This window comes from Salmo salar, chromosome 23 (genome assembly GCF_965601325.2).
Source record: "Salmo salar chromosome 23, fSalSal1, whole genome shotgun sequence".
NCBI classification, from domain to species: Eukaryota; Metazoa; Chordata; class Actinopteri; order Salmoniformes; family Salmonidae; genus Salmo; species Salmo salar.
Window position 1 is genome coordinate 30,539,701 of NC_138313.1, and position 12,767 is coordinate 30,552,467.

Sequence of the window (12,767 nt, forward strand, 5' to 3'; positions counted from 1 at the left end):
GTTCAAAGGAACTTAAGTATTTTGTCATGTCCATTCACCCTCTGAACGGCACACATACATACCCCATGTCTCAAGGCTTAAAAATACTTCTTTAACCCGTCTCCTCCCCTTCAGCTACACTGATTGGAGTGAATTTAACAGGTGACATCAATAAGGGATCAACTCTTTCACCTGGTCAGTCTGTGTCATGGTGTTCTTAATGTTTTGTACACTCAGTGAAGAAGGCACTTCTCGTTAGTGATGTTATGTTTATCCTGCTTTGACATTGGCAGAAAAAAAGGTTTACTTTGAAATGATTAAGTAAACCAGATCTTTTCAATCTTTTTAATACAAAAAGATAATACAAAAGGAAACAATTTACAGCATATTTACAGCACAATTTTTTTTTTACCAGTATATGTTATACCATATAAAAATTGATAGGCGTTTGTTAATATAAACGGTTTCATATCGGTCTACACTGAATAACTAAATCGCTGCATAATGTGGACATAGGCAAAGATAGAAACTAAGTTACTTTAATGCCGTGTACAGAACCGAGATGGTGAGATTTCACGGTCAAGCTATTCAACACAATATCTCTTATCATCCATTCCAGGACAATTTTAGACATTCATATTTCTGGTTTGGGTTCTGACCAAGTCCGTCATGATGAATGACGTTTGAGAGCCACCAAAATACTAAGAGACTGACCACATTTAATGTAACGTGAGAACAGAGAGTGCAAGTTGGGCCAAGGATGCAACTCGGCAGCAATTGCATTTTCACCGTAACAATGTGAACAAGTCTGTCATTTTCACCCTAACAATGTGAACAAGTCTGTCATTTTCACCCTAACAATGTGAACAAGTCTGTCATTTTCACCCTAACAATGTGAACAAGTCTGTCATTTTCACCCTAACAATGTGAACAAGTCTGTCATTTTCACCCTAACAATGTGAACAAATCCAATGCCCTGACAAGTCTGTCATTTTCATTTGACAGAAAGGTTATATTTGATGGGAGCCATCGATGTAACCCCCCGTCTTTCAGAAATAGATGGCGGGAGGAGAATAATAGATACCAACAAAAACTGGTGACAATCATGATCATAGATCTTATAACTGAAATGAGTAAACAGTAAATTAAAACACTGCTGATTTCTGCTCTTTCCCTGCTTGCTCCATCGAGGGCTCTGGCTCTGCTGTATTCCAACAAGGCCGGAGCAGCACCTGTTCACAATGGCCCACCTGTCCAGGCAAGGTAGTGAATTGGCTGTCTGTGCAGATCTCTGCAGAGGAGCCTATTCTCACCCTCTGTCAAGGTCCTATCCCAGTCAGTGGAACTCAAGTGCTGTGGCTGTTTTGGAATACCTGAAGCGTTCCGCTACTTCTTTCTTGTCAAGTGCTGGGCTGATGGCTTCTCAGACTGACAGTTCTTTCTCCGGGCCTCCAGCGCCCTGCCTCTCTCTCTCCCTCCCTGTCTGTCTGCAGCAGTCCGGTTAGAGGGGAGGTGGGCAGATAAGAGAAGGCAGAGGTCACCTCTTCACCTTGGCGTCTTCTCGGATCTTCCACATCATAAGCTCCATGCAGGCGCAGGCGTCCTCACTGGAGTCATGACCTTCAACTGAAACCAGAGAGAGGGAAATGACCTACTAAGGATTTGTTGACATGCAACAATCTCAAAGATTTTACTGAATTACAGTTCATATAAAGGAAATCAGTCAATTGAAATACTGTAAATTCATTAGGCCCTAATCTATGGATTTCACATGACCGACTGGAAATACAGATATGCATCTGTTGGTCACAGAAAATGTACCAAAAAAAGTAGGGGCATGGTTCAGAAAACCAGTCAGAATCTGGTGTGACCACCATTTGCCTCATGCAGCGCAACACATCTCCTTCACAGAGTTGATCAGGCTGTTGATTGTGGCCTGTGAATGTTGTCCCACTCTTCTTCAATGGCTGTGTGAAGTTACTGGATATTGGCGGGAACTGGAACACACTGTCGTACACGTCGATCCAGATCATCCCAAACATGCTCAATTAGTGACATGTTTGATAAGTATGCAGGCCATGGAAGAACTGGAACATTTTCAGCTTACAGGAATTGTGTACAGATCCTTGCAACATGGGGCCGTCCATTATCATGCTGAAACATGAGGTGATGGCGGCGGATGAATGGCACGACAATGGGCCTCAGGATTTCATCACGGTATCTCTGTGCATTCAAATTTACATCGATAAAATGCAATTGCGTTCATTGTCCGTAGCTTATGCCTGCCCATACCATAACCCCAACGCCACCATGGGGCACTCTGTTCACAACGTTGGCATCAGCAAACCGCTTGCTCACACGCTGTCTTTCATCTGCTCGGTACAGTTGAAACCAGGATTCATCCGTGAAGAGCCCATATCTTCAGCGTCAGTGGCCATTGAAAGTGAGAAATTGCCCACTGAAGTCTGCTACGACCCTGGTGAGGACGACGAGCATACAGATGAGCTTCTCTGAGACTGTTTCTGACAATTTGTGCAGAAATTCTTCAGTTGTGCAAACAGTCCGGGGTCGCTGGTCTCAGACGATCCTGCAGGTAAAGAAGCCGGATGTGGATGTCCTGGGCTGGTGTGGTTACACGTGGTCTGCGGTTGTGAGGCCGGTTAGAAAATACTTTCTAAAATCTCTAAAACGACGTTGGAGACAGCTTATGGTAGAGAAATTAGCAGCATCATGTTGTGGGGGTGCTTTGCTGCAGGAGGGACTGGTGCACTTCACAAAATAGATGGCATCATGAGGGAGGAAAATTATGTGGATATATTGAAGCAACATCTCAAGACATCAGTCAGGAAGTTAAAGCTTGGTCACAAATGGGTCTTCTAAATGGACAATGACCCCAAGCATGCTTCCAAAGTTGTGGCAAATTGGCTTAAGGACAACAAAGTCAAGGTATTGGAGTGGCCATCACAAAGCCCTGACCTCAATCCCATAGAAAATTTGTGGGCAGAACTGAAAAAGCGTGTGCGAGCAAGGAGGCCTACAAACCTGACTCAGTTACACCATCTCTGTCTGGAGGAATGGGCCAAAATTCACCCAACTCTCATTGTGGGAAGCTTGTGGAAGGCTACCCGAAACGTTTGACCCAAGTTAAACAATTTAAAAGCAATGCTACCAAACACTAATTGAGTGTATGTAAACTTCTGACCCACTGGGAATGTGATGAAACAAAAGCTGAAATAAATTACTCTCTCTACTATTATTCTGACATTTCACATTCTTAAAATAAAGTGGTGATCCCAACTGACCTAAGACAGGGAATTGTTACTAGGATTAAATGTCAGGAATTGTGAAAAGGTGTATGTAAACTTCCGACTTCAACTGTATATCATAAAAACAATAATAAACACGGTAATGAGGGTTTCGCTGCTCACCGCTGTCCTGTATAATGCGTTTGAGGTGGTCTGCCATGAGGTTCCTCAGGGCCCGCTTATAGGGTAAGCCCAGGCGATGGGGGAACACGATGGCTGTGTCCACTACAGTGCTGTGTATGACCTACGAAGACAGCAGAGAGAGGTACAGAGTGAGTGGGCCACATCACAACCACACACGCATAACGACCAGAGGGCAATCAGATTAGGGGAATGTGTATGTTTACCTTGAGGGCAAAAAGGTCACTCTCCAGGCTGTGTCCTATGAGGATGGATTCAGCGCTGAACATGTTGAGCATCACCGCCTGCACATCTCTCAGGGTGATGCTGGCATTCTCCAGGTCCTCCTCCGTTACACCCGAAAACCTGTGCAAAACATGATGAACATTGTCATTTTGTCCTTGTGTGTGCGCGTGTGCGCGCATGCTAGCTATATCTCCACACTAAAGACTGAACAAAGATCTTCTGTATCCATTACCGTGTGTTGTAGTCTACCACTTTGCTTTCAGGTTTAACAAATGTGTCATAGATGACTTTCAGCTCAGAGTTGATAACAGTCACCCTGGTCAGCTCCAGACCCTGCTTTGTGTAGCACTGTTACCGAGGAGAGAGAGAAAGAGAGAGGACACATTATATAGGGTATTGAGAGCCACTCTCAGCACTCAAACAGCTAATTGTGCCCGAAGGAAAGCAGCGCAGCAGCCAGCTCACCATCTCACAGTCCAGGGCATAGACTCCACAGTTGCCGTCCGGGGGCAGCTGTTTCTCAAAGGTCTGAACGTAGCCACCCAAAGACTCTTTGCGTCCGTCCTGAACGTGTTGCTATGAACAGAGAAGACGCAAGGTGGACCACCTTTTAAAAATAATGGTGGAATTTACTCATTCTTAAATATAAGCACAGAGATGGGATTCTGAGGAGGCATCAGGTCTAATGAAGTAGCAGTCACGATGTGCCATGGACAACACTGCCCCCTTCTGTTCCCATAACAGTTCAGTATTCACATTATTACTGGGTTCTGTTTGCATAAATGCAATGCAGAGGAACTGCGAGGTGTTACCTTAGACACGGAGCAACCAGGAGAGCCCACAGCTCCTGAGCAGCAGTTGTAGTTGGTTTCCCAGCCTCCCGACACTATTCATAGACGGACAGAAGCCCTTACTAGTTCCATCCAAAATGGGCAACTACATTCAAATCCTAACATCTTGCCCTTTACAGCATGCAAAAATGAAAACAACGTACAAGTTATTAGACAGAATAACAGACCTTTATGTCTGCGCAGACGGCCCCAGTGGTGATTACACTCTTCCTTGCGAACACAGTTGCCGTTGGCAGTGATCTTATACTCGGCCCCACATCGACAGCACACCTTAGCAAACGCTTGAAACGAGAAGAGATTAGTGGAAGAACATTTTTTTGTATGTGTCTGGTCGAGAAGGATCCACCCCCAGACTGAGGAGGGTTTGTAGGTGCTTTGTAAAGACTTACGGTCAACATTGTTCTTCTCTGGGATGTTGTGGACCACGGCTCGACCTGAGCGCTCAGGGTGTGGCCTAGGGTATCCATGCTCCTGCAGCCGTTCCTCCGTCATCAGATAGTCCCTCAGCTTCCGGTACAGAGTAGCGCCTACAGCAGACCAGATAACACATAGCTGGAATACAAACCCCCACTGCCTCTGCCACCAGTAAAACCAGCTCCAACCAGATGAGGACTAGCTACTCACCACTGAGTTTCTCTGCCTGTTGCTTGCCCGTCCTGTTTATCGTGAAGCTGGTCTTGGCAGCGAGGCGCCCCCCCAGCACTTCTTCATGGGACTGGGACTTCCTGTTCCCCACCACTGCAGGGTTCACTGAAAGACAAGCAAGCTGATAAGACTCTGATATACAGTTAGTTTGGTGTTTTTCACCTAATGGTAAAAATGTGAATTTTGGGGGGTAATGTTTCTCCTAGATCTGTGCCAAACGGCAATGACTAACATGAGCATTGCAACGACACCAAACACCATCTGTTTGGAATTGCTACATGGATACTGTATGTATCAGTGACATACTGGCAACGAGTGAGTTGGGGGAGCTGCTCTTGCTGCGTAACTTCTTCAGTGAGTTGACTGCCACGTTGAGGTAGATGTTCTTACTGCTGCTCCGGTCATACACCACCTTCTCCTCCTCCAGGGCCTAGAGAGACCGTCAGCTGTTACAACCATCAACCCATATATACAAGTAAAGAGAGTGGCACACTATGAATAAGCACCTAAAACTGTGTAAGGATAAACCAACTGAACCCACATCAAAGATTTCACAAACATAACTCATCCACCCTTCTCTGAAATGGGATACCACTAGCTGTGCTATGAGCACACATACTTTACTGTAGACATGGATGGATTTGATGATGAATCAGTTCAACCCTGTGTGGTCTCATACCATTTGGAAGGCCATGTTTTCTGAGGGGCAGAACTTCATACACTCGTCTATAAATGTGTTGAGGTATCGCTGGCGGACGTTGGTGGGTACTTTGGCCCCAAACGCGGTGGGAATAACTGGCCGCTTCATTGCAGAGCTCTGAGAAAAGAAAAATCATGTCAATTACAATGGACGTTAAGATCCATTTTATGGGTTGTTGTGGCATAATATAAATGTCTGGCGTTACCTTCATTGTGGGAGTGTGTGCCACCCTCTTCTGTACAATAGTGGTGGTGGTCTTTGACAGGATGCCGGCTGATGTTTGGGCCTTCACAGAGAGACCTGCTGGGAGGGTACTGGTGAGCGACAACACTCTGCTGCCCGCCGACTTCGCCGCGGCAAGCCCTTCAGTCAGATACAGAAAGGTTTCTCAACAACACACCTTAAATTACACTTCTCTGGTCTCATATTGTTTGTGCAATCGTAATGTATGTAAACTGTGTTAGATGACATGACCTACATGGTGTGGAAGATAAAACTTGAAACTTCTATTAGTCATATGTACGGAACACACATGGTATACACCATCCAAGAAATGCTTACTTGCAGGTTCCTTCTCGACAATAAGAAATAAATAAGAATGGACAAGCTTTCCTACCAGATTTGGAAGAGGATGGTAAAGGGGTGGGGCGGTGGGCTAATCTCTTCCTCTCCCCAGGGAAAGGGCTGGGGTTAGGCCTGGGTGTGGAGGCAGTCTTCACAGCTGCAGCCAGCTGGGCAGCCTGCTGCTGTGCTATCTGCATACGCTGGTAACAGATCTCCTGGGCAGTCAGTCTCCTGTATGGTGGAGGCTTCGGGGTTGCCTCAGTCTGAAACACAGAATCCAGTTTGTAATCAATGAAAGGCTTTTTGCTACTTGAGTTACCATAGAGAGGTGGGTAAATACCAGGGAACAAACTCACACTTCCTTTGGCTGAGAAATGTGAAACCCTTTTCCTCTGACCGGGGAAAAGAGTGGTTTGATTGCTCTCTGTGGAATCCTCATCCTCTGAAACTTTAGAGGGCTGGGAAGGGAGAGAAACTTTGAGAAAATGTACAGTACATTTCATACAATATTCTACAAATACATACTGAATAAAAATATTAACGCAACATGTAAAGTGCTGGTCCCAAGTTTCATGAGCTGAAATAAAAGAGCCCAGACATTTTCCATAGGCACAAAAAGCTTATTCCTTTCAAATTTTGTGCATAAATGTGTTAACATCCATGTTGGTGAGCATCTCTCTTTGGCCAAGTTAATCCTTCCACCTGACAGGTGTAGCATATCAAGAAGCTGATTAAACAGCATTGTTATTACTCAGGTGCACCTTGTGCTGGGGACAATAAAAATCCATTACAAATGGGCAGTTTTGACACAAAACGCAAAGCCACAGATATCTCAAATTTTGAGGGAGTGCGCAATTTGCATGCTGACTGCAGGAATATCCACCAGAGCTGTTCCCAGATAATTTGATGTTCATTTCTCTACCACAAGCCACTTCCAACGTCGTTTTAGAGAATTTGGCAGTACGTCCAACCGGCCTCACTCACAACCGGAGACCACGTGTAAACCTCCACATCCAGCTTCTTCACCTGCGGGATCGTCTGAGACCAGCCCCCCAGACAGCTGATGAAACTGAGGAGTATTTCTGTCTTTAATAAGGCCCTTTTGTGGGGAAAACTCTGATTGGCTGGGCCTGGCTACTCAGTGGGTGGGCCTATGCCCTCACAGGCCAACCCATGGCTGCGCCCTTGCCCAGTCATGTGATGAATGAATGAATTTAATGAATTTAATTCAATTGCCAGATTCCTTATATGAACTGTAATGGAGTAAAATTATTTTTTTTGTTCAGTATGATATTGGAGACAAAAACATTACATTCAGTCCCATTCTTAAAATAATGACACCATTACTGACCTGAACGAACAGGATAAAGAGCAGTGAATGCTAAACCAAGGAAATATTATACAAAACAAGCAACAATGAAGGGACATGGCAATCTATGGGTACCTTGGCTTGCCTTCCCTTGTCCTCAGTCTTCACATCCTTGGATTCATTGAAGATCCGTAAGCACTCCTCCATTGGGTCATTATCCAGGTCAAAGTCCATGTCCACCTGCAGACTGGAGTAATCCACCCCATCCATGTCATCATAGCCTCCGTTATCTTCTGCACCAACATCTTCATCCTCTGAGGATGAGGGGGTGAGCTCTGAGACATTCCTCCGAGTCAAACTCCCCCTCTTGAAAGGAGCAGTTGACTTCCTCACAATTGTCTCCTCTTCCTCATCGTCTTCATCCTCCTCACTTTCCTCCTCTACACTCTCATCACCAAACAGATCTACGTGACTCAGAGATCTTTGTTCCAACTTTCCTGTTTTGCCATCAGAGGAGCTACTGCTGGTTTTCTTCACCTTGTCTTTACCGCTTTTAGAACTCCCTTTGCTAACTTTCTTTGAATCTTTTTCATTGCTGTCATATTTACCATTCTTGTGTTCTTTAAACTTAGAGTCCTTTTCCTTGTCTGAAGTCTGCAGTTTTTTACTATCCCCACCTCCATTTTCTCTCTCATTCTCCCTCTTGCTTGACTCCTCTTTAACTTTGTCTGTCCTTACCTTACTCTTTCCATCACTTCTCTTTTCTCCCTTTCCCTCCTTCTTGCCTATGTCTATGGATGTATGCTTTATCTTGCCTTTTTCTTCTCCCTTTCCCTCCTTCTTGCCTATGTCTATGGATGTATGCTTTATCTTGCCTTTTTCTTCGTTCTTTCCCTGGTTCTTGCGGTCTTTCTTTGCAGTTTCGTGGCTTGATTTCTTTGAATCACTTATTTTCTCACCGTCCCCTGCTCCTTTTTTACTACTACCACCAGCACCACTCTTTTTACTAGACTCCTTTTCAGATTTATGCACCTTCTTTACTTTGCTGCTCTTCATTTGGCTGGTTTTACCTGCCACTATTTCAGTCTCTGGCTTGTCTTTCTGCCTAGCTACTATTTCCTGGTTCTCCAAGTCCTCTGACTCCCAGTGTGCGGCGTCCTGCTGCTTTTTAGACTCCTGACTCCTCTGTTGTTTCAGCCCACCTACGGCTCCTTCCGTCCTCTCTCCTTTCCCTGGACCAGAGGCTTCCTCCACTGACCCACTGTTGCTTTTCCTCCTCTGCAGACGGCTGAGAGAGGTGGGTCGATACTCTGTCCCAGAGCTCTCTTCATCAGACTCAGAGAAACTGGCAGTGTACTTCAGTGGGTCTGGTATTACCTGCCAAGGCTTCTTAATGGTTGGCACATATTCCTCATCTGTTGACTGCTTTCCTGTCCCTGACAGGTGAGGTCTCTTTTTTCCTTCACCCTTAGTAGCCCCTGTCCTCTGGTCTTTCTTATTCTTGCCAGCTATTTTTGCTGAATAGTTGCAGAGAGGGTCATATTCCATGTCTGTGGACGGTTTAGAATTATCCACTGTGTACTTATTCTTGGAGCAGGATGCAATAGTGGAGTATTTAGGACTAGTAGGCAAAGAGTGTAGATGAGGAGTTTGTGTTCGAGGAACAGGCTTTTTCACAGCTATTTTGGTAACTGAGGTGGGCACATATTCCATGGAGCTGGCATGGTTGTCTTTGCTGTCGGAATCCAAGGTGTACTTACTGGAGCGAGGGGTAGGGTTGTAATCAGCTGTTGTAGTCATCTGATAACTGCCTGGGTCATACGCCAAGTGTGATGTCACGGCCAGTGGTTTTGGCCATTTAGCAACCACTTTGGGGGAACTGTTGGTAGGGTCATATTCCTGATCCCCGATTCGTGAGAGTTTCTTCTTTTCCCGCTCCACCTCACTGCGTACCTCCTCGATGGCACGATTGACCAACTCAAGCTCCAAGGCACCCATGTCCACTGTTGCAGCAGCAGGCTCCCCATTCTGTTGCTCCTCAGGTCTCACTACCTCTGGTTTGAATGGGACATAGGCGCATTGCTCTGGAGAGAGCCATGAGATACAGATTAGAATGAGCAAATTGTCTATAATTTTCAACTGTAAGAATAATGTACAGTTTTACAGTACTGTAACAGTTCCGTTGAATACATTCTAGTCGGTCTGCCTTGGAGTGATGAGAGAAATAAGGTTTCAAATGCCGTTGTCAACCAACCTGACTTGAGATGCAGAAATATTCAAATTCAAAGGGTTAACATCCAGACACCACTTACTCGCCCACCGTCAGAGAGAGACACGTCCCCCTCAGAGAGACACAGCTGCATCCCTTAATGTTGATGACGTGGTAGTTACTGACAAGCACATGGCTCACCACTTCATTAAGTCAGGATTCCTATTTGACTTAGCCATGCCTCCTTGCCCGTCCAACATTTCCTCATCTCCCACCCCTTCTAAATGCAACTATCCCTGATGCTTCTCCCTCTTTTTCCCCTGCCCCGCTACAAAGTTTCTCCCTGCAGGCAGTCACAGAGTCTGAGGTGCTAAAGGAGCTCCTTAAACTTGACCCCAAAAAAACATCTGGGTCAGATGGTTTAGACCCTTTCTTCTTTAAGGTTGTTGCCCCTGTCATCGCCAAGCCTGTCTCTCCTTTCTGGGGTGGTTCCCATTGCTTGGAAGGCAGCCACAGTTCGTCCTTTATTTAAAGGGGGAGATCAAGCTGATCCTAACTGTTATAGGCCTATTTCTATTTTGCTCTGTTTATCAAAAGTGTTGGAAAAACTTGTTGATAATCAACTGGCTTTCTTGATGTCTATAGTATTCTCCCGGGTATGCAATCTGGTTTCCGCTCAGGTTATGGATGTATCACTGCAACCTTAAAGGTCGTCACCATGATGTCACCATTGCCCTAGATTCTAAGCAATGTTGTGCTGTTATTTTTATTGATTTGGCCAAAGCTTTTGCTACGGTAGACCATTCCATTCTTGTGGGCCAGCTAAGGTGTATTGGTATCTCTGAGGGGTCTTTGGGCTGGTTTGCTAACTACCTCTCTCGAAGAGTGCAATGTATAAAGTCAGAAAATCTGCTGTCTCAGCTACTGCCTGTCACCAAGGGAGTACCCCAAGACTCGATCCTAGGCCCCATGCTCTTTTCAATTTATATCAACAACATAGCTCAGGCATTTGGAAGCTCTCTCATCCATTTATATGCAGATGATACAGTCTTATACTCAGCTGGCCCCTCCCCGGATTGTGTTAAATGCTCTACAACAAAGCTTTCTTAGTGTCCAACAAGCTTTCTCTACCCTTAACCTTGTTCTGAACAAGGTCATGTGGTTTGGTAAGAAGAATGCCCCTCTCCCCACAGGTGTGATTACTACCTCTGAGGGTTTAGAGCTTCAGGTAGTCACCTCATACAAGTACTTGGGAGGGTGGCTAGACGGTACACTGTCCTTCTCTCAGCACATATCAAAGCTGCAGGCTAAATTTAAATCTAGACTTGGTTTCTTCTATCGTAATCGCTCCTCTTTCACCCCAGCAGCCAAACTAACCCTGATTCCGATGACCATCCTACCAATGCTAGATTACGGAGACATTGTTTATAGAACGGCAGGTAAGGGTGCGCTCGACCGGCTAGATGTTCTTTACCATTCGGCAATCAGATTTACCACCAATGCGCCTTATAGGACACATCACTGCACTCTATACTCCTCTGTAAACTGGTCATCTCTGTATAGCCGTCGGAAGAGCCACTGGTTGATGCTTATTTATAAAACCCTCTTAGGCCTCACTCCCCCTATCTGAGATATCTACTGTAGCCCTCATCCTCCACATACAACACCCGTTCTGCCAGTCACATTCTGTTAAAGGTCCCCAAAGCACACACATCCCTGGTAGCTCCTCTTTTCAGTTTGCTGCAGCCAGCGACTGGAACGAGCTGCAACAAACACTCAAACTGTTCAACTTTATCTCAATCTCTTCATTCAAAGACTCAATCATGGACACTCTTACTGACTGTTGTGGCTGCTTTGTGTGATGTATTGTTGTCTCTACCTTCTTTCCCTTTGTGATGTTGTCTGTGCCCAATAATGTTTGTACCCTGTTTTGTGCTGCTGCCATGTTGTGTTGCTACCATGCTGTGTTGTCATGTTGCTGCCTTAGGTCTCTCTTTATGTAGTGTTGTCTCTCGTTGTGATGTGTTTTGTCCTATATTTATATTATATGTATTTTTAATCCCTGGCCCCCGTCCCCGCAGGAGGCCTTTTGGTAGACCGTCATTGTAAATAAGAATTTGTTCTTAACTGACTTGCCTAGTTAAATAAAGGTTCAATAAAAATAAATAAAACCCGGTATATCACTTTGACTTTACTCTAGTTAGCTAGCTAACTAGTTAATGCAGCTAAGAAATTACACAGTATAGCTGATTCAGAGGATTCATGTAATGTGCAAGTTGCAATTGTGTTGTCAACCCTTCAGTAAGTGAATAATTTAGCTAGCTCAATGTTTTCACATATAACTAAGTTAAACACTGTGCAGCCACTGTATAATAATGTACACTCGCTAGTTAGCTAGCTAACGTAAGCCATATAACATTAATACAATATAATTGCAACTCACCCTTTTGTTTGGAGTAAAACTCGTTTGATTTTCTTATGTCATTTGATCCATGAGACGCCCGTCTCTGTTGACTGTGTCTGAAGTGACAGTACGGTCTTTTGCACCCATCTTTGACACTTTTCACGTTGCAACTATCCGTGTAAAACGGGCAATCAATCCCAAGGAAGAAACCGGTGGATCTCAACATAGTCTTCCCAGACCTCTCTCATACCCGCCGAATCGAGACCGACACAATTTAATCTAGTAGTTAGTTGGTTTGTTTTTTAGTTTGAGTAAATGGAGATGAATCCACTTGGTTTCCTTCACATAACTACGTGCAATACAACAACAACAGAATCCCTACGACGCCATGTTGGATGGCCAAAGAAACTCTCGCAAAAAGCCCCACGTCGCACA

General features: G+C 45.0%; 1 protein-coding gene across 1 annotated transcript; it reads right to left on the minus strand.

Moving 5' to 3' along the window:
* Nucleotides 1-310: 310 nt before the first annotated feature.
* Nucleotides 311-12,748, minus strand: LOC106584366 (RNA exonuclease 1 homolog). Its single transcript, XM_014169594.3, has 16 exons — nucleotides 12,372-12,748; nucleotides 7,855-9,803; nucleotides 6,767-6,868; nucleotides 6,463-6,673; nucleotides 6,052-6,209; nucleotides 5,826-5,963; nucleotides 5,453-5,576; nucleotides 5,126-5,251; nucleotides 4,891-5,028; nucleotides 4,669-4,782; nucleotides 4,463-4,536; nucleotides 4,116-4,226; nucleotides 3,883-3,998; nucleotides 3,632-3,770; nucleotides 3,408-3,528; nucleotides 311-1,605 (listed from the first exon to the last, which is right to left on the minus strand). The coding sequence occupies exons 1-16, from the start codon at nucleotides 12,556-12,558 to the stop codon at nucleotides 1,517-1,519; spliced, it is 3,897 nt and encodes a 1,298-aa protein (XP_014025069.2). The 5' UTR covers nucleotides 12,559-12,748; the 3' UTR covers nucleotides 311-1,516.
* Between the last annotated feature and the right edge of the window lie 19 nt (nucleotides 12,749-12,767).